The sequence below is a fragment of the Barbus barbus genome (assembly GCF_936440315.1).
Source record: "Barbus barbus genome assembly, chromosome: 20".
Classification (NCBI taxonomy): domain Eukaryota; kingdom Metazoa; phylum Chordata; class Actinopteri; order Cypriniformes; family Cyprinidae; genus Barbus; species Barbus barbus.
The window spans coordinates 16,050,201-16,069,684 of record NC_136748.1 but is presented as its reverse complement, the minus strand read 5'-3'; the positions used below and the strand labels follow the sequence as shown (position 1 = coordinate 16,069,684).

At 37.3% G+C, this 19,484-nt stretch overlaps 1 protein-coding gene across 1 annotated transcript in view; it reads left to right on the top strand.

Moving 5' to 3' along the window:
- Positions 1-3,865: 3,865 nt before the first annotated feature.
- LOC306886730 (serine/threonine-protein kinase D1-like) overlaps positions 3,866-19,484 on the top strand; it is a gene marked incomplete at both ends in the record, with an annotated part of 41,229 nt that continues 25,610 nt past the window's right edge. Inside the window, one exon of the mRNA XM_079444053.1 lies at positions 3,866-4,030. Coding sequence (XP_079300179.1) covers positions 3,866-4,030 — 165 coding nt within the window. The remainder of the gene's footprint in view (positions 4,031-19,484) is intronic.

The following is a 19,484-nucleotide window of genomic DNA, read 5'->3' as shown; positions in this document are numbered from 1 at the left end:
AACATGGTAGTTACGTTGCTGTCTATGCAGGGTCAGAAAGCTTTCGGCTTTCATCAAAAATATCTTAATTTGTGTTCCAAAGACGAATGAAGGTTTGTGGATTTGGAACGACATGCAGGGTGAGAAATTAATGACAGAATTTCTGGGTGAACTATACCTTTTAAGTTTTCTTTTAATTGCATTGTAGAAGTATGCATTTTCTGTAAACATAATTTGAGACATTATGTATTGTAAAAAGCACTATAAAATAATATTATTACTATTTAGGTTTCATTTTTATTTAGGCTTTAATGATATGCAAATATTGCAGTACTCTGGAGTTTTAATTTCCTCGTTGGCACTAATTGATAATATTTTCTTTCTATAAGGAAAATATACATTTACTGGAAATGAACTCTTCTTTAGAGTTGGATTGAGTGAAACGCATCTTTAACCAAACCAAAGCACAACCTCCACTGCCCCAAAGATGCCACACCTGACACCAACCGTATCAGTCAAAACCTCCATGTCACATAAAGGCTTGATGAAGCAGTCACTCCACTCTCCATAATTATAAATATAGACATTTTCCCTGTCAGTCAGATCAGCACTGAGGATGTAATGGGCGTTGAGTTAATTGCTGAGTGAGCCACAGCAAGAGAAAGAGAGAGAGAGAGAGAGAGAGAGAGAGAGTGAGCAGGGTACTAAACTGAAAACTGTCATTTCTGCCAAGCCCCTAATCATTTATTCTCCATTTTCGACCATGTTACTAAAACTCTTTCCCACTTATTACATAAATTGCAATTAGAAGTCATCATGACATGCTGCTGGGGGTCCTGACCTGTAATGGCTCCTAACACAGAGAAACCTTATTATCTGTCAAGAGGTGCTTTGGCATATGCCAGCGTTTTCTCACTCTTTCTGTGTGACATGCTCCGATAATCTTTTGACTTCCTGTCTTCTGTAATTGAGACTTATTTAAGGAAGATTATTTTACAGGCTTATGAGTGGAATAATTTTAATCCCTTTTGTCAAATGAGAAATTGCATGTCATGAAGAGTTTACAGAGACAAACAAGAATCGATGTGCATGGAAATGTTAGCCACCTGGAACTGAAGAAGCATGCGAGATGTTGGCATCACCTTAACAAAATAAGGTGATGCCGTGGTCGATCCTCGCGTCGTATTTCACAAAATCAACCAAAAATGTGCAAAGTGAAAGAAAAACACGCAGTAATAAAGAACAATGAGTTATTGCAAACTGATTTACACACAAAAAAAATACAATTCTGTCATCATTTACCCTCATGTCATTCCAAACCTTTAAGATTTTATTTGTTCTCTGGAACACAAAAGGAGATCATTTGAAAATGTCTCTGTGTTTTTGTCCATATAATGAAAGTTAATGGGGTTCAGTGTTGTTTTGGACCTGACTGACTTGCACTGTATGGACTAAACAATCTCTTATAGGTTTGGAATGACATGAGGGTGAGTAAAGTATGACAGAATTTTCTATTTTGGTTCAACTCCCTTTAATTACACATAATAAATTACTCTAAAGGTTAGTGTTCAGGCAGCTAGTTATTTTAATGGATTATTAATTATCGTAAAAGGATTGTGATGAATCCACCAGCCAGTGAGACAGTACAGTTGACTTGAGAAATGTGTTCACAGTGTACTGTATAACCCATTGAAAACATTATATCTTAAGACAAAAAAATCCTAATGACTTTTGTTGTCATTCTTTTTTTTTTTTTTCATAAAAAACTACTTTTGATAGCCAGCCAACAATATAGCTACAAATAACACTTTCTGTTGCGAAAGAAACAAATGTTGCTACAATCAACACATCATTTGTTTGGGGAACTTTTCTGCTCTCTGACAAAGCGGTAAGCCTGTGTGGGTCTAATTTGACCTAAAACAAGCAGTCCTATTAGTGATCTCTCTAATTGAATCGAGTGATATTGGTGGCCTTCTGTATGGTACTACAGCAGTGATGAACACACAGTTGCTCTATGCGTGGGAGGCGAGCATCAGCTGGCCTCTCTCCTAGCAACTACAAGTCCTTGAGCCCTTCTGTTTACAAAATGCCGGCACACACGGAGGTGCATGAACACAGTTGGCCCACTCAAGCCTGGTCAGAATTATTTGCATCCTAATGTGTAAGTTTCAATCAAAATAAAAGGCATTTAATGAACCACTCAACTCTGTCTGGGAAAAAGCTACAACTGGTGTGCCCTTGTCAGTGTGAACACTGGGTTGCACTAGGGTAAACACTATATATGTAGTGTGTGTGAGTGTGTGTTTATTTACAGTATACACACACATATAAATGTGACCCTGGACCACAAAACCAGTCATAAGTAGCATAGGAATATTTGTATCAATAGTAGCAGGTATATTTGTATCAATAGTAGCAGATATATTTGTATCAATAGTAGCAGGTATATTTGTATCAATAGCCAACAATCCATTGTATGGGTCAAAATTATCGATTTTTCTTTTATGCCAAAAATCATTAGGATATTAAGTAAATATCATGTTCCATGAAGATTGTAGATTTTCAAATAGTTTTATCTCACATATTGTCCTATCCTACCAAACCATCAATGGAAAGTTTATTTGTTCAGCTTTCTGATGATTCATGAATCTCAATTTCAAGAAATTGTCCCTTATGACTGGTTCTGTGGTCCAGGGTAACACACACACACACACACACAAATAGCCCATATATATATGACGCTTTCATGAGCCAAGACACACATTAGCTGAGCTCCATGTATTCATCCATGTTCATCTTCTTTTTTGGGGTAGTTTTTTCGTTTGCCGGTTATCTGAAGATGTCACACAGTCAGAAACTCGCTTATCTTTCACCATCATCCTCACCAATTAAGAAGAAAACAAAACCAGAAAATTTGTCTGTATCACCCCAGTCTGTAAAGTTTTATGGAGTGGATTTTCTTTATGTTAATGGGTTTTTAAAGGCAGACTTGAGTTAATTCATTTGCAGTGGTATAACTTTCTCTCATTTGTTCAGTTCACTTATTTGATAGTAATGACTGAAATTAAAATATTTGATAATAGAATAAACAATTAAAAAATTGATAATAAGAAGAACCATTATTAATAACTGAGCACCAATAACAACTGAGCAGCAAATCAGCATAATTTAGAATTTCTGAAGAATCTATTTTGGGGGGGGTCTGGACTAAAACGTCCCATAAACTGACTGAGGGACTCAAGGTGAACGTGGGCAGGTAAAAACCAGCAACCCCCCAGCAAACAAACAGCAGCACTCTTTAAAAAAAAGAAAAGTAAATCGTACAAATCTATTAGTTTTAAGCCACAATCGAAACGTGGCATTAGCCACATCTGTTAAGCAAATCAAAAACGAAATATTCTAAAAGCTTCTTACAATGTTATGGTTTTGGCGGAAACTATGGTTACCATGGTGATTTTTTGTCACCGACTCCATTCCACATAACCTGTAAACAAAAACTGTGTTTATCTATGTTTCAGAGTGTCAAGAATGAATCCACAGCACAGAAACTTTGACATTCACATCCCCGTTCGCCATTGCAGCAGCATCTGAGCCTCCGTGATGAAGGAACCAGCCAGGAGGCGGTGTCTGATCAGAGCCCAACATTAAACATATCTGACGTCTATATCTCCATCATCATCATCGCCTCTCAATGTCCAAATAACTCTTTGCATTTCCGTGCCAGCCGGCGTTTTTGCTTGAAATTTGCCTTTTTCGTCTGTTTACCCTCTGAACGTCTTTAGGGATCTGAAGTTTGCGCAACCGGTGTGTGAACTCGATCAAACAGCCCGATCTGATCGCTGTCCAGACCCCAGGCGTGATTGTGTGTTGACACCAGGGGATTCATATGAGCGTGCCTCCGGTGATCCGACCGCCGAGCCCCCTCCCGGGGTCGCAAGGCATTTCCTTCCAAATCCAGATCGGCTTGAGCCGGGAACCCGTTCTGCTGGACTCCGCCGAGTTCAGTTTGGCGCAGGTCCGAGAGATGGCATGCTCCATCGTGGACCAGAAGGTAACACTTTCCATATGCCTCATGATTCATTCATTGCCGTTCACGTAAAAATACCCTAGATGTAATCATCCTAAATAATCAAAGAGTCCGGAGTTTGGAAATAACTTTGACTTTTTAGACTGCTTACACGTTTGGTGCTTATTTTCTTTCCAAACTCTGTATTTATATATTGATTGGGTTTTAAGGCAGCATCTGTTCAAATATCTGTCCGTGAATTTATTTAGGAGTGTGTCAAGCAGAACATACAGGCTTTAAACTTTCAAAAGATGAAAGAAAGATAAAGAAAATGTTGGTTAAAATGAATTCTTGTCGTACTGTGAGTTTTCTCCATAAACTAGCAACAGAAAGGCACTGGATGTGTAGCATCGTGAAGTGTTCTGTATTGCATTTTCCATTGACAGCGATAGAGTAGCCTGCTGCAGGCCTGTCTCTCCTAACTGCATTCTTGCAAAACTATTCCGTGGATTATGTCCAGAGGTTTTATGCTTGGTTTGATGATGTTTGGGATATCCTACAGTGCAAGTTTATGTTACAATGAATTAACATCAAGCCAAGATTTATTTTGGTTTAGGATGAAACCGCTGTATAAAGTGGCCTTGAACTTATTCAAACTGTGCACTTTCAAGAACAATATGAGAACTGTTAAATAATCAGACTAAATGGATTAAAATGACTAAACAAAAACATCATATCTGCATTGCTGTTATGGAGTTTTACCATGAGATGTTCTGTTTTGGCAAACTTACACTATTAAATTTATGAAAATGAGAAGTGACAGTGGCATTAAATTTAGCTATAGATTAAAACATATTCAGATATTTTAGAATATATCCTTAGAAATAAAAAAATAAACATTTGTTTAAATATTTATATGTAAGAAAATAATATTTATAGTTGTGTGCTCTTAATATTTTACAATTTTCTACTGGAAGAATCTAGTTGTGATCTACTGAAGCAAATTGAATTTTAACCTAAAATGATTACCTGCCCTCATATTTCTCCAAATACAGATGGAAATGGTTCTTTAGCAAACACTCTTTTCCATCTTTGCTATTTTCCATACTTTTCTTCACCCCTATAATTCAGAAATATTGGTCCAACATCATGATACACAAGAACTTAAAAGAAGTTTCTGTGCAGTTTATTGCCCTCCTCCTTCTTAAACGGTGTCTAGTTTGTTTCGCTGAAGTTAGTATTGGTTTGGAACGAAGGTTTTCAGTGAATAACATTATATATTTCAGTTTTTTCTCACACAAAACTACTGTGGTGGTTTAGAAGACTTGGAATATTGCAAACAAGTCAAATGGACTTTTTGAGGCTTAAAAGTCACTGCTTGTTGTACTACTCTTGTTGTATGGAAATGAGCGTTCAGATAAATAACTTTAATATTTTTAAATATAGTTAATGGCTATGGTTTTAACTTTTTTTGCGTAACTTTATTGTGTTTGGAATGACATAAAACTGAAAGCCACATCTGACAACCTTTATGCAGTAAAAGAGCATGTGAACTCACAAACACTTGTAATAATACCAGTGCTCGAATTGAATCAAGTCTTATGGGGGGTCCCCACCATCAGACTTTTTTTTTTTTTTTGGTGGGGGTGGGGGTTAGTCTCGCAATATACAATTTATACAAAATAAACAATATATTTGATCATAATATGCATAACTATATACTATTTAATGTTGCATAACAAAGAGAGATAAGCTACTATTCTTCTTTTAAATGGCTTACTCCAAGTAAAAATGTCTGAGGGACCCCCCTAAGTCTATTTTTTACTTCTTATGGGGGGTCCCTAATGCCTTATGGGGGGTCCCGGATCCCCCCAGCCCCCCTTCAATTCGAGCAGTGAATAATACTTCTGTGTAGATTCATAATCACAGAAATCGCATAACACAGCAGTCAAGAGTGTCAGCACCCCTTAAAAGGCGCATACATCTGCACAGTTATTAATATCTTTTAGCAAAATGCGTATTCTGTTTTGTAAGCACCTGTGCTGTGACATATAACCAAAATGATAGCTCCATAAATATTACTCATTGCGTGCGTCTTACAAAGTTTTTGACGAGACGCGAGGTGTTGACAACAACATAATTTCCCACTATTATCAAACATTGTTTTCTTCCCAAAATCTCATTCCCTCCCTTGAGGCTTCCTAGTTTATTCTGCGACACAAAGTGCAGAGGTTGCAGTCTGTAGTGTTTTAAGACATACAGGTGTTAAAATGCAGAGCAGTATTTTGATAAGCATAACAACAACAAGCGTCATGTGACACTTAACAAGAAACACCTTTTTTTTAGGCCTGACATTGTCAGTTTGTGTTTTGGAAAATAGAAGTACTTATTTAAATATATTTAGAAGAAGAAAATGCGAATGAGAACAACAGATCTGCAACCTGAGCTCCTTCAACGCCTTGTATACACGTTCTCAGATGGGGAGGCTCTCTTGGGCATAAGCACTCAGAGCATTTAACACTTTAAATAGTTCGATGTGAGATGTTGAATAAGTGTGTATGAGGTGAAGGTGGCATTGTTGTGCAGACAGTCTCAAACAATTCTGTGTATATATTGTTTAGTTGTACTGTATGTGTTGGAATGTGTTCGCAGGATGGAGGGAGTAAGTTTAGTTTCGTATGTCTACCCACAGTACTGTGTTGTCGTACAGGTATTCATATCGTAAATGTAATCAGGCAACCCAGAGCTGTCACTTTGAGTCACACTTCATTTCCTTCTCTTCTCTTTTATTGTTACATATAGGCCAAGTCTGATGTGTGACAACATATGTGTGACAACAGATGAATGTAATCCTAACAATAGAACTGTTCAATTTCTTCCTATGTTTAATTACCTGTCGTATACAGGCAGAATTTTTCTTTAAAGGAATAGTGAAAATAAAAACGCCATCATTTACTCATCTTCATGTTGTTTCAAACCTGCATGATTTTCTGTCCTCCATCGAACACAAACGGAGACATGTTAATAATGTACTCAAAGGCATTTTCCATGCAATTATAATTAATGAGGATTGGAGCTTTCAAATGTTTTAAAATGTTTAAAATATTCTAAAAGTAGTCAATGCAACTTGTGTGTTATATTCCATAGCTTCAGATGGCTTCAATGAAAACTTGATAAACAAATAGGTTAGATTTGTTTTGTGAACTGGATCAAACGATTCATCAAAAAGATTTGACTCAAAAGAACGATTCATTCACGCTCTCTGCTCTCTTTACAGTTATTGGCATCATTGGTTCCATGAAGAACCTCTAACATCAAAGGAAGCTTTCCACTGCACAAAAGGTTCTTTATAGTGGAAAAAGGTTCTGGAGATTATTTAATTTGCACACAAGCCGCGATTGTGTGACCGTTTATCGCTCTCTCACACACGCAAGCACACACACACACACACATTTATACAAATGTAAATGTGTATATGTGGCAGAGTCTTAACCTTGATAAAGAATATCTCTTTGGTTTTGAGACTTTAGTCTTTGCAACTTCAGGGATCTTATCTATGCACAATCAGCTTGTAACACTCCAAAGAGAAAGGAAAACTTGAAATCGCATCATATGACCCCTTTAAATAGTTCAGGCGAATATTAATATTTTCAGTGAATAGTGACTTAAATTCTGTCACTTTTAAGGTGTATGGCCCTTTTTGGTAACTTTCATAATACTTAATAGGGCAACAGGATATTTTTCAAAAATTCACCTTTTGTGTTCCACAGAAAAAAGCAATAATAACAGAAGCTTCATTTAGGTGAACTCTCCCTTTAAGGACAAGATGCTCTACACATAAGCCAGCCTTGGCAATCAACTTCAACTAGTTACAACTTCATTTGGCCTCTTTGCTTTGCTGCTTTGTTATGATACAACTTAAGGTCTGAGCAAGAGAGCAGTTTAAGTACAGCAGAGGATAACAAATGTCTCTTGAGGTGTAAGGATCAAGGACCACCCTCAGTCAAATCTCAACAAGTCATGAAAGGTGGAGCAAGACTGCTTGACCAAGAACCAACTTAAAGAGTGTGATAGAATTTCTGTCATAATAATACAGTGCAAAACTTTCCAAGCTAACATGATGGTTATAAGTTTGTCAGTGCTGAGATTTATATAAATACAAGTAGATTTATAGCTGAAGATGTGTTTATATTTTCATTTTAGAAACAGAACATGAAGATGTTTGCTGCAATGAAAACTTATTCACAGAAACTACAAGATTAAAGGTCAGATTGAGGAAAAAACTGTGAAAATGTGTTGCAGATTTGATTGAATTAAAGGAATAGTTCATCTCAAAAATGAAAATTCTGTCATCATTTACTCACCCTCATGCCATTCCAAACCTGTATGAGTTGCTTTCTTATTTCGAACATAAAAGATGTTTTGAAGAATGATGGTAGAACTACCAAATGTTTCTTAATCGCAATGTTTAATCGCAATATATAATCATTGCAGTTAGTGTTCACCGTTTGTTTGATTACGTGTAATTTGTAACTAACTGCATGATTCTTGGTGTACATTTCTGCCATAGTCACCACTAATAACCTACTCCTAAATGTAATGTAGTTTTCTGTAAAGCTGCTTGGTATCGTGAAAAGGGCTAAACAAATAAACTTGAATTGAACTGAATTTAATTAATCAAACAGTTGATGGTTCCCATTGACTTCCATAGTATTTCTTTCCCCACAATGGAAGTCAATGGGCACCAACAACTGCTTGGTTCTTCAAAATTCTTAGTAAATGATGAGTAAATGATGACAATTTTCATTTTTGAGGTGAATTATTCCTTTAAGGCATGTTGACACCAAGAATGACAACTAGGCCTATAAAGGTTACTATGATAGCGTTTTCACGTCCACACCAAAACACAATCGCATTCTTTTTATCAAGCACATGCTGCAGTTTTGTTGTATGCTGCTTTAAATGCACATGCTCTTGAAAGAATAATGGATTCTGATTGGCTGTCACTGTTCTTATTGTTCTTCACCTGGAAAAAAATTGGTTTGAAAGGGATTCCAACGATTTTGTTGCTCTGTGCTGTTTTTGTTACAGTTGTGGTGTGGACTTCACTAAAACTTTATTGTGATTGTTGTAGTTATCAGCCTTGGTGTGAATGGCCTTTACACGATGATTCAGTTGATTCAGAATCGCGTTCTGGGAGATTTTCTATGATTACTTAGAATCTTCTTTGTTGAAATGACCAAGCCATTCCAACTTAGAAGACAAGCACATGAAATTTCTAAAAGCGATTTGAAAGTAGACTTTATATGAAATATAGGTTTAAAAAAAACTATATTTCAACAGAATCACTCCATACATTTACCATAAGGAGCACATAAAACTAGCAACAAAGGGCAGCATTATGACCTGCGGTGAAAGAAATGAGAACTCTCTTTACCATTTCTCTTCTTTCTCACATTGACAAAAGTCCTTAGTGCTATCAAGGGGCTGCCTAATAGACTGTGAATCCATTAGTGCTCTAGATTATCAGGCTTAATTAAAGTGATAGCGCCTTTGTTTGAAGTTTGCACCTTTTTGCATTACCACTCCTCAAAGTGTTCTTATTAATCAGCGGGGCTGCCGCACTCTTCATGCTAAGCGCTAACCGATCCATTGCTCAGTCCATAGCATAGACACGGCTGGCAGATGAGCATAGCTGATGACGGCTGTGCGGAAGAGCTACTTGTGTTTGATGAGTGATTTCATGTCAGCCTAATGCATCCATCATGGGTCTAAAACAAGTAAAAAAATATCCTTGTTGTCGTGTAGCTAGGTTTATTGACGCACTTGGAGTCTCTCTGAACATGCGCATAAAAGACCAGTGTATTTTGCTATTCATAGTGTTGTGACGAAATAGGCTTTGAAAGCTGTAGATGTTAACGCAATTATACATTTACATTGCCTAAGACATTATATTTGAATTATCGATATTAGCTTATATGGTCATCTTCCCAGCACTGGTCTTTCTATGTGAATCTTTCTAGTTGCTTGGCAACTGATTATGATTGCCTGTGAAGTACTTATCTGAGTGCCATTATGATGACGAGAGCCATGTGTGGTGGGGTCACGCACTCACAGACACACACACACACTCCCACACTGGGGTGAGAGATGAGAGCTGCACATAGCCCATTGTTGAGCAGCTGTTCTGGAGAGTATTCAAAGAGCTTTCATTACCATGAGATACACAACGGTGTGTACGCGTGCGCTTACGTCTGTTTTTGAGAACCGTGGCTTCATAGCATCCCATTCATCTTGATTTTTCAACAATGTGTAGCGGCACTGCAAACGCTTTGGTCTGTCAGCCAATCAGGTGGCTGAATGGATTCTTGTTGTTGTATATAATACTGTGGCTCAGGCAAAATAGTCTTCAAATGTGTTTCTGAGGACCCATATGGAGCTCAGGGCTTCAGTTTTGCTTTTTCATTTAATAGCATTATTGAGATATGGATTCTCATGCGTGCCAACATGGAAATACGACAGAGAGTTAACAAAGAAACTTGTTAATTGCTTTCAGTAATGAAGTAAACACTGCATATTGCAGTAATTGAAATGATTAAAAATATGTAGTGTTTGTTTCAGTGTCACTGCAGTTTACTGGGAGGTTACATCATTTTCATGGGTGTTCAAGCAGAGTTTGGAAAACACAATTATCTTTTCAGGAGAGCCAAGCACAAACACAGTCATGTAGTGGTTTTATTTTAGTCTCTACATCCAGTTACTGAAAAAAAGCCCTATAACTAGGTACTTGAGTCACTTCGAGTTGAACCTTAAAGCATCACTATGAACTTTACAGATCAAGTGTCTGATTTATTTAAGCATTTAGCACTTTTTGTTTGTTTTACTGATATATGTATGTAAGGGGTTAAATATCCTTTGACATTTTTTGGGTCAGCGATGTGAAAAATTGATCAAAAATGGCAGTAAAGAGAAGTCACGTGACGTGCTCATGAACCTAGTCGCACTTGAGTAGAGCTCCGTACGTTTGGCCTCTTTTTGATGATTTTTTTTCGTTTTGTTTTAAGTTTTATTCATTGGTGGTGCTTTACCTGATGGCATGCAGTAAACAGTAGGAGTTGTCTCCGTGGCTTCTCTGATTAAGAAGAAATCCAAGTCACCGAACTCAAGCGATATGATGGACAAGATGGCGAACACTGTTACACACTTTGAGGACATTCTAAGAACCGAGTTGACGGCGATGCGGAACGAGTTCGCTTCTCACGTCAGTTGTTCAGTCGCTATGCTCTAAACTGGAGCTAGATGAGAGAACAAAAGAAAGCCGTCGCAGATCACGATAGGTGCGTTGCCGCGCTCGAGCAACAGGTTGTGGACTTACAGGATCTCAATAGGCGCAGCAATCTGCGTCTGGTTGGATTGCCTGAAGGTTCCGAAAAGGACGACCCTATGGGCTTTTTGAAAAGATCGCTACCAATGTGGCTCCCGTCTCTGGCGGGCAAAGAGTTTGAAGTGGAGCGAGCGCATCGTGTGTACACAAGGCTCTCCTCAGATCGCGCTAAACCACAGGTTTTCATCTTTAAACTGCTGCAGTACACGGACAGGGAGCTCATTCTGCAGGCCACCAGACTTCATGCCCCGGTGAAAACGTCCGACGGAGCAACGCTGTCTTTCTTTCCAGATTTTTCTCTGGTCACCGCAAAAAGAAGAAGTGCATTTATGCCAATTAGGAAGGAGAGGAGAGACGCTGGCATCCAGAATTTTCTCCTTTATCCTTCAACTCTGAAGTTAATTCCCAATCAAGGTGAACCTAAAATGCAACACTCCCCAGAAGAAGCAAGAGTTTTTCTCAGATCCCTTTCATCCACCAACTCAGTGAACTCCAGCTGGACATTTGCTGTCTAATCGGAGTCGAGATGCTCTAAATCATTGGTCTCAAACTCAAGTCCTGGAGGGCCACAGCTCTGCACAGTTTAGCTCCAACCAGCTCCAAATCACACCTGCTTGGAAGTTTCTAGTGATCCTGAAGAGCTTGATTAGCTAGATCAGGTGTGTTTGATTAGGGTTGGCGCTAAACTGTGCAGAGCTTTGGCCCTCCAGGAATTGAGTTTGAGACCAATGCTCTAAATGGTTAGGTGACTGTGTCTTTCACTGTATTTTGTCTTATTATGCAGTAATTCTGTTTGACACCGATGACTGACCTTAATATTCTGAGTTGTAATATTAATGGCCTAAATGGCCCTCACAAATGTACAGGTTTTCTGAGTTTTTTGCGAAGAAGAAAGATTAATATAGTGTTAGTTCAAGAATCCCATTTGAAAGAGGAGGATATACACAGGTGTAATAATAAGTTTTATGAAGTGGTATCTCACTCATCTTCGGATACTAAAACCAAGGGTGTTCTAATATTGGTCCGGAGGATTTTAAATATTACTATTTTTGAGAAAGGTTGTGATACAGACGGTAGAATAACACATATAAAAACAACAGTGGAGAATAGGAATATTGTATTTCTCTCAGTTTATGTCCTTTGTACTCCTGACCCTACTTTTTTCTCTGTTTTGTCAACCTACCTCTTGAAGTTTTCAGATTTTGAAATTGTATTGGTGCAGATACAAATTCAATAATGTCGCATTTCCTAGATCAGGTCCTCGAGGGCCACTGTCCTGCAAATTTTAGCTCCAACCCTAATCAAACACACCTGAACCAGCTAATTTAGCTGCTCAGGATTACTAGTAAGCTACAGGCAGGTGAGTTTTATCAAGGTTGGAGCAAAACTCTGCAGGACAGTGGCCCTCCAGGACCATGGTTGAGAACCCCTGTTCTAGATAGATCTGGACCAAAGGAATCACACTCTCAAGCTTTGTGTTCTGACAAACTTCAGCAATGTGTAACCTCATCCTCGTTGGTGGATAGTTGGCGTTTATTAAATCCTTCTGCTAAGTCTTTCACTTTATTTTCTGCTACTCATAAATCCTATTCGCGAATTGACTATATTTTTATTTCTACTTCTTTATCTTCAGCTGTTCATGATGCCGATATCTGTTCTTTATCTTTGTCGGATCATGATGGAAATTTGTGCAGATTATCTTTGATCCCTCGGCCATCTCGTGCCACTAGATTTTTGCAGTCAATAAATTTGCTGAGTTTATTGAAATTAACCAAGGTTCAGTGGATGATCCTCGAACACTTTGGAATGCAGTTAAAGGATTTATAAGGAATAACTCAATTTCAGTAGACCAAGCCACCTTTTTAGCCCTAAGATTACGCAACAGTGAAAAGTTTGCTAATATTTCAGCAGTGAAATCCCAATCTGGGCTCATTATGACAGACCCAAAAGACATTAATATTGTCTTTCACTCTTTTTACTCTAACCTCTATACTACTTCTGCTGATGGTGACCATGACTCTTTTGCATCTTTTCTGTCCAACCTTGATTTACCTAGGCTGTCAGATTCAGATTCGGAATACCTGGCTGAATGGAGCTGGAGTCACCAATTCGATCTATGAACAAGGGGAAATCCGCAGGCATAGATGGCATTCCAATCGAATTGTATACTACTTTTTGGTCGGATTTAGGCCCCCTCATGTTAGATATGAAATATTTTGCAGTTACTCAAGGCTCATTTCACCCATCCATTAATATAGCTGTTATTTCTCTCTTGTTAAAAAAATATAAAGATCCGACTTCCTGTTCTAGTTACCGGCCACTTTCTTTGATAGGGACTGATGTTAAATTATAAGCTAAAGTACTATCTCGTCATCTAGAGAAATGTATGAATAGACTAGTTCATCATGACCAAACAGGATTCATTAAATCTCGCTCAGCTTCGGATAACTTACGCAGGTTATATCATATTATTAATTCAAAGAATAGTTTGTCCTCCCCTTGCGCAGTTTTATCTCTAGATGCGATGAAAGTTTTCGACCAGCTAGAATGGAACTATTTATGGTCGGTTCTACAGCATCTGGGTCTGGGATCGAGTTTCATAAATATGATAAAAGTTCTGTATGCCAATCCAGCAGCCACTGTTCTCACAGGTGCTGTTCACTCTAACCCAATCTTTATACATTGAGGTACTCATCAGGGTTGCCCGCTTTCTCCTCTGATATTTGCCCTATCCTTGGAACCCTTAGCTCAAGCGGTCCGACAATCTGAAACTATTTCTCCCATAAATATACGGAATACTCATCATCATATTTCTTTGTTTGCTGATGATATCTTATTGTTTTTGGAGAAGCCGGCACATTCCTCATGTGTTGAATTTATTTGACATTTTGGATCTCTCTCTGGGTTTAAAATTAATTGGAGTCATGTTTACTTCCCCTCAATTCTAAAATTGATTCCATGTCCCTTTCTATATCTATTCCATTGGTTCAAAACTTTAAGTACTTGGGGATAGATGTTTCTCCTTCCCTGCAGGAAATCGTCTCAAAAAACTATAATGGTACTCTAGCCAAAGTATCCTCAGATTTGGAAAATTGATCTCGTCTTACTACTTCTTTTCAGGCCCGTATATCGGTGATTAAAATGAATGAAATGAATGGTATTAATTTATATTCTTCCATGATTCCTCTCGCTCCACCGATTGGGTACCGGAACAAACTAGATGCATGTGTTTCACGTTTTATATATGAAATGAGAAATGTCCTTGTATTAAACTGACTACCTTACAACGATGTAGATTACATGGAGGTCTTTCGTTCCCTAATTTTAGACTGTATGCTCAAGCCTTTTCCCTCCACCCTTTAGCAGTTTGTTTTGATCCTGACGCTTCTGTGTCTTGGAGAGCAATTGAGGAATCTATTGTTTATCCGTATAAATTGAAGCATCTTGTTTTTTTCGGGAGTTCCGCTTAGGCAGTGTAAATCTCAGTTTGGTCCCATTGTAACCCATCTCCTCTCCACATGGAGGGATGTTGAAAGACGTTCACAACTAGTTACAAAATGGCACAGGCTTTCGCCTATTTTCCACAATAATTACCTTTTGTCAGGCAGTACTCCATTTCATTGTCCACAATGGACTCATAATAAAGTAAACACTCTGGGAGATATCTATGATGATAGTGGTTTAAAATCCTTCCAGAATCCTTCCAGAAAACTCAATCTGCCAGGCACCTCCTTTTTTATGTATTTGTGTATTAGATCGGCCCTACGGGCATATGGGGTGCCTTGAACTCGCAACTGCCTGTTCACCTTTTGCACAAACTAATCCTTCCTTCTGAGGAATCTCCCTCCTCTGCTTCAGTCATCTATCTCTTTCTTCTTTAGCATTCATACAAACCTTTATCTATTTCTACTGTTTGGGCTAAGGATCTTAATGAGGATATGTTTTATTTTCCGATCAGATATGGAGTATGTTTAAATTGTCTTCTAAAAACCCTAATCACCAAATGATTCATTGGAAATTGCTGCATAGGGTTTACTTGACACCAATGAAACGTTTTTATATGAATCTGTCATCTTCTCCTAAGTGTAATCTCTGTTCCCAAGGAATTTTAGGCACGTTTTTGCATTTTTTTGGGGAGTGCCCCTCTCTCTCACCTTTTTGGACTCAGCTCTCATAGGACCTATCATATTTGTTGGGTACTGAGATATGTTTGACTTTGATCTGATTTTTTCAATTAACTTTTGGGACTTCACCTTGTCCGTCCTACAAAGATCTTTACTGTTAGCTGCTCTCACAGCAGCAAAAAAAATTGCTAGTCAACCGTTGGAATCCTCCTCACACAATGGACAGACGAACCTGGACGGTGTATTTGTTGGACATTATCTCGATGGAACTCTCTGCTTCTCGTATACATGGATCTAACGTGAAAACTGTAAATTTATGGCATTCAGCTTTTAATGTTGTGTCTTCTTTTCTAAAATCTTTGTAAAAATTATTTTATTGTTATTTATTTATCTATTAATATTAATTAATGTGTTTATTATCATTATTATTTATTTTATTTTATTTATTTATTTATTTTTTGAGTCTACCAAGGGGTGGGTTTTAAATTTGTGCAGCAGCTTTTTGTTTTGTACTACTGTTCCACACAATAAAACTTAATAAACAGTTGTTAACAAAAAAGTGGCAGCAAAGACATTTAGAATGTTGCAAAATAAACGCTGTTCTTTTTAACTTTCTATTCATTGTTGAACCCTGGAAAACTTGTATTAAAGTTTCGACAAAAATATTGAGCAGTTATTTTAAATTGTAATAATATTTCACAATATTACTGCTTTTACTGTATTTTTGATCACATAAATGAATACTTTTAATATACTTACCTTTTTTTGAACCTATATTTACCTGTACACTCATTCAGAATGTAAAATATGTTATTATTTGTAATTGATGGTTACACCACATTTTCTTTATTGTGTGGACATCCTTATTGACCCTTTTAATGAAACATGCTTTTGCAACAAGGCAAAAAAGTCACTCTTAATCTAATCGAGACTTTAAATGTTGTTAATTTCATATGAAAGCAGTAGAGTGATTGGAGAAGCACACAAAAGCTTGGCCTACATATATTGTTTCATGATTGTTGCACCTCATGCTGTGTGAGGTAGTCCAGTTCACCCTATCATAGGCAAAATATCGAAATTATGAAGTCAATTTAGAGGTGCACCACCCGCTAAGCCTGTCATGTTATTTTAATGATCTGCTGTAGCACCTCAAAGCCCAACAGAACTTGCGCTGTCTCCAGCCGAGTGCACTTTGCCAAGGGTTAGTTAGTGGGCATGTCGGCACTGAGGAAGAGAGCTGTAAAATACTCACTAATAAAGTGTGAACATACAGCTATTAAGGTGACAATGAGAATCTTAGCAGTCCTAAAAGAGAGCTGTAATTAGATACAGTGTGCAGTCTCATCTTATAGTGTCGCTCATCCAGATGATTCTCCACAGGATTAAGCACATGTAAATGTACAGTATGTAAGTGAGAACTTAATGTTGAGCTTTGAATTGAGACATAAAGCTCTTTACCATCTCAAGATTAGCTTGATTACATTTGTTTTAATTGGTGCTCCGCTCCTTTTTGGCCCATGCAAATTCTAGTCGTTAGAAATCATCAGTATAGATTTGATTAAAGAGCATGTTCACCCCAAAAAAGGAAGTTCTGTCATCATTTACTCATCCTCATGTTGTTCCAAACCTATATGATGTTCTTTCTTCCTTCTGTGGAACATAAGATATTTTGAAGGACATTTTGTCCATACAGTGAAGTCATGAGACTCTAAAAATGTAACTTTTATTGTGTGGACAAATGATGACAGAAATTTCAACTTTGGGTGAACTACCTCAAACTTGCGTTTATAGATATTGATATGAGGTGATAAGACATGAACCTTGTCCATAACATCTTGATGCAGGAGCAGTGTCTTCTGCAGAACACCCAGATGGTTGTTTCCTTGTGTGTGTGTATAGGGTGTATAAATAGAGGAGCAGTGTGCTCCAATAGTATTGATCAGTGGTTGTTACAGCACAGCCAGTAGCTACTAACCTGCAGACTACACATGGCTCGGGCAGACTGATTGACTGATGGTGGTTAGGGTTCATGCTGTCTAGGCTCATTGATTGGCTCTCTCTGAAGTCTAGTGTGTTTGGTTTTCTGGTAGATGTACAAAGCCATGTACTTTACAGCTCTCTATCTAATATGATAAATTTCCACTCTCAGATGTTTTGAAATGTGAAATGTTTTATACAGGAACTGCTCTTATGTTGAGTACATGGATTATTGGATTGATTCTGTTTGTGTATGTTAAATGCTTATTTTCCATGAGTCAATGGGAAACAAAGCCACTATTCATCCACTCTTTGGTGCTCAAGAAACATTTCTTTTTATTATAAATGCTGAAAACAGTTGGGCTGCTTAATATTTTGTGAAAACCACAATATTTTTTCCAAGATTCGCTGATGTTCAAAAGAACAGCATTCATTTGAAATAGTTTTTGGTTACAATTTATTTTAAGGTGTCCTTGTTACAGTGTAATTATACATTTAAATACTGAGTAATATTAATTAACTACATGTACTTACTGTATGGGTTAGGATTAGGGTTTGGTTTAGGGTTACCTGCATGTAATTATGCATAATTTACTGTTATTATAATAGTAAGTAAACGTAACAAGTGTGACAAGGACACCTTAAAATAAAGCGTTACCAACATTTTTTTTACCAAAAATAATTTTGTTACAATGTAGTAGTCTTTACTGTCACTGTTGATCAATTTAATGCATTACTTTATTGTCAATTTCATTATTAACTGATTTAACTGAAATGCGTGTTTCATGTAAAATATTCGTAATAATTTTTATTGCATGTTCACCTATTTACAGTGTACTGTATAGTGGCTAATGAAATGGAAGAAAGTAGCTTACTTTCTTTAGAATAGAATATTTGTCTTAGTATTTTTTAGTGATCACCAAAACTGGTTACCAGCATTTTTCAAAATATCTTCTTCTGTGTTGCACAGAACAAAGAAAGTCATACAGAGGAATGCCATGAGGGTGAGACAATTATGACAGAATTTTCATATTTGGGTGAACTATCTCTTTAAATTTAGCATGTATGATATGAGGAAGTATGACAGCAACTATAAGAGCTAACTGTGTCATTAAAGAATCTGTAGAATTTTGCATTTTTATTTTAAGAGAACGCAGTCATTCCCTTAAACAACACAAATGTTTGCACTGTCCTCTATTGGTGCTTCAGTGACAGCATTCTTAAATATTAAATACAAGACGTGAGCCACATTTTTAAAGCATGTTTTGGAAAGCATAATATTGCAAATTATATTTCTCAGTACAAAGCGTTCTCCCTTCTGGCACGTTCATACAGTTTCTCACAGCAAACTTCACTGCCAAAGTTACAACAGTGTTAAGTTCATTACACTTCACCCAACCACTCTCAATTTACTTATGGTGAAACTAATGAAATAAATCAAGTTGAAACTCCGAGAACTCCTCTGGAAGTGCCAGAAATTACTGTGACGAGTGGAATGGATGAAAACAATAATTATTAAATCATTTTTACAGTGAATAAGAAAATGTTTCATAGTATTGCATCTGCTTAACATGTATATATTTATGCCAAATTTGAGAGCATTTGAGCCAAAACAATGTGGTGCAACATTTGACTCACTCATGCTTTGCGCGCAATGGCTCATAGCACTCCAAGGAAACAAACCACACTGCTCTACTGACTTTGGTACAGTGTGAACAGCTATTTCTCCTCTGCTCATATCCTCTTGCTTATTTATCATCCTCAAAACTGATTACAAGACGATGGTCTGTGCATCACTGGTGTCTGTTCTTCTACTGGCATGGATTTCATAGCCTAATAAATTTAGACATCACTGCATATGCGCCGCTGTTGTCATTGTCATCTTTGTTGCTGATAGCTCACATCTTTAGTCTGCAATCCTCATGCGATTTAAACTTGTTTTGAAGTGAAGTGTCACATAAACCACCCTGATTTTACATCAAGTTGATATTTTTATGTTGTTTTCCATTCACTT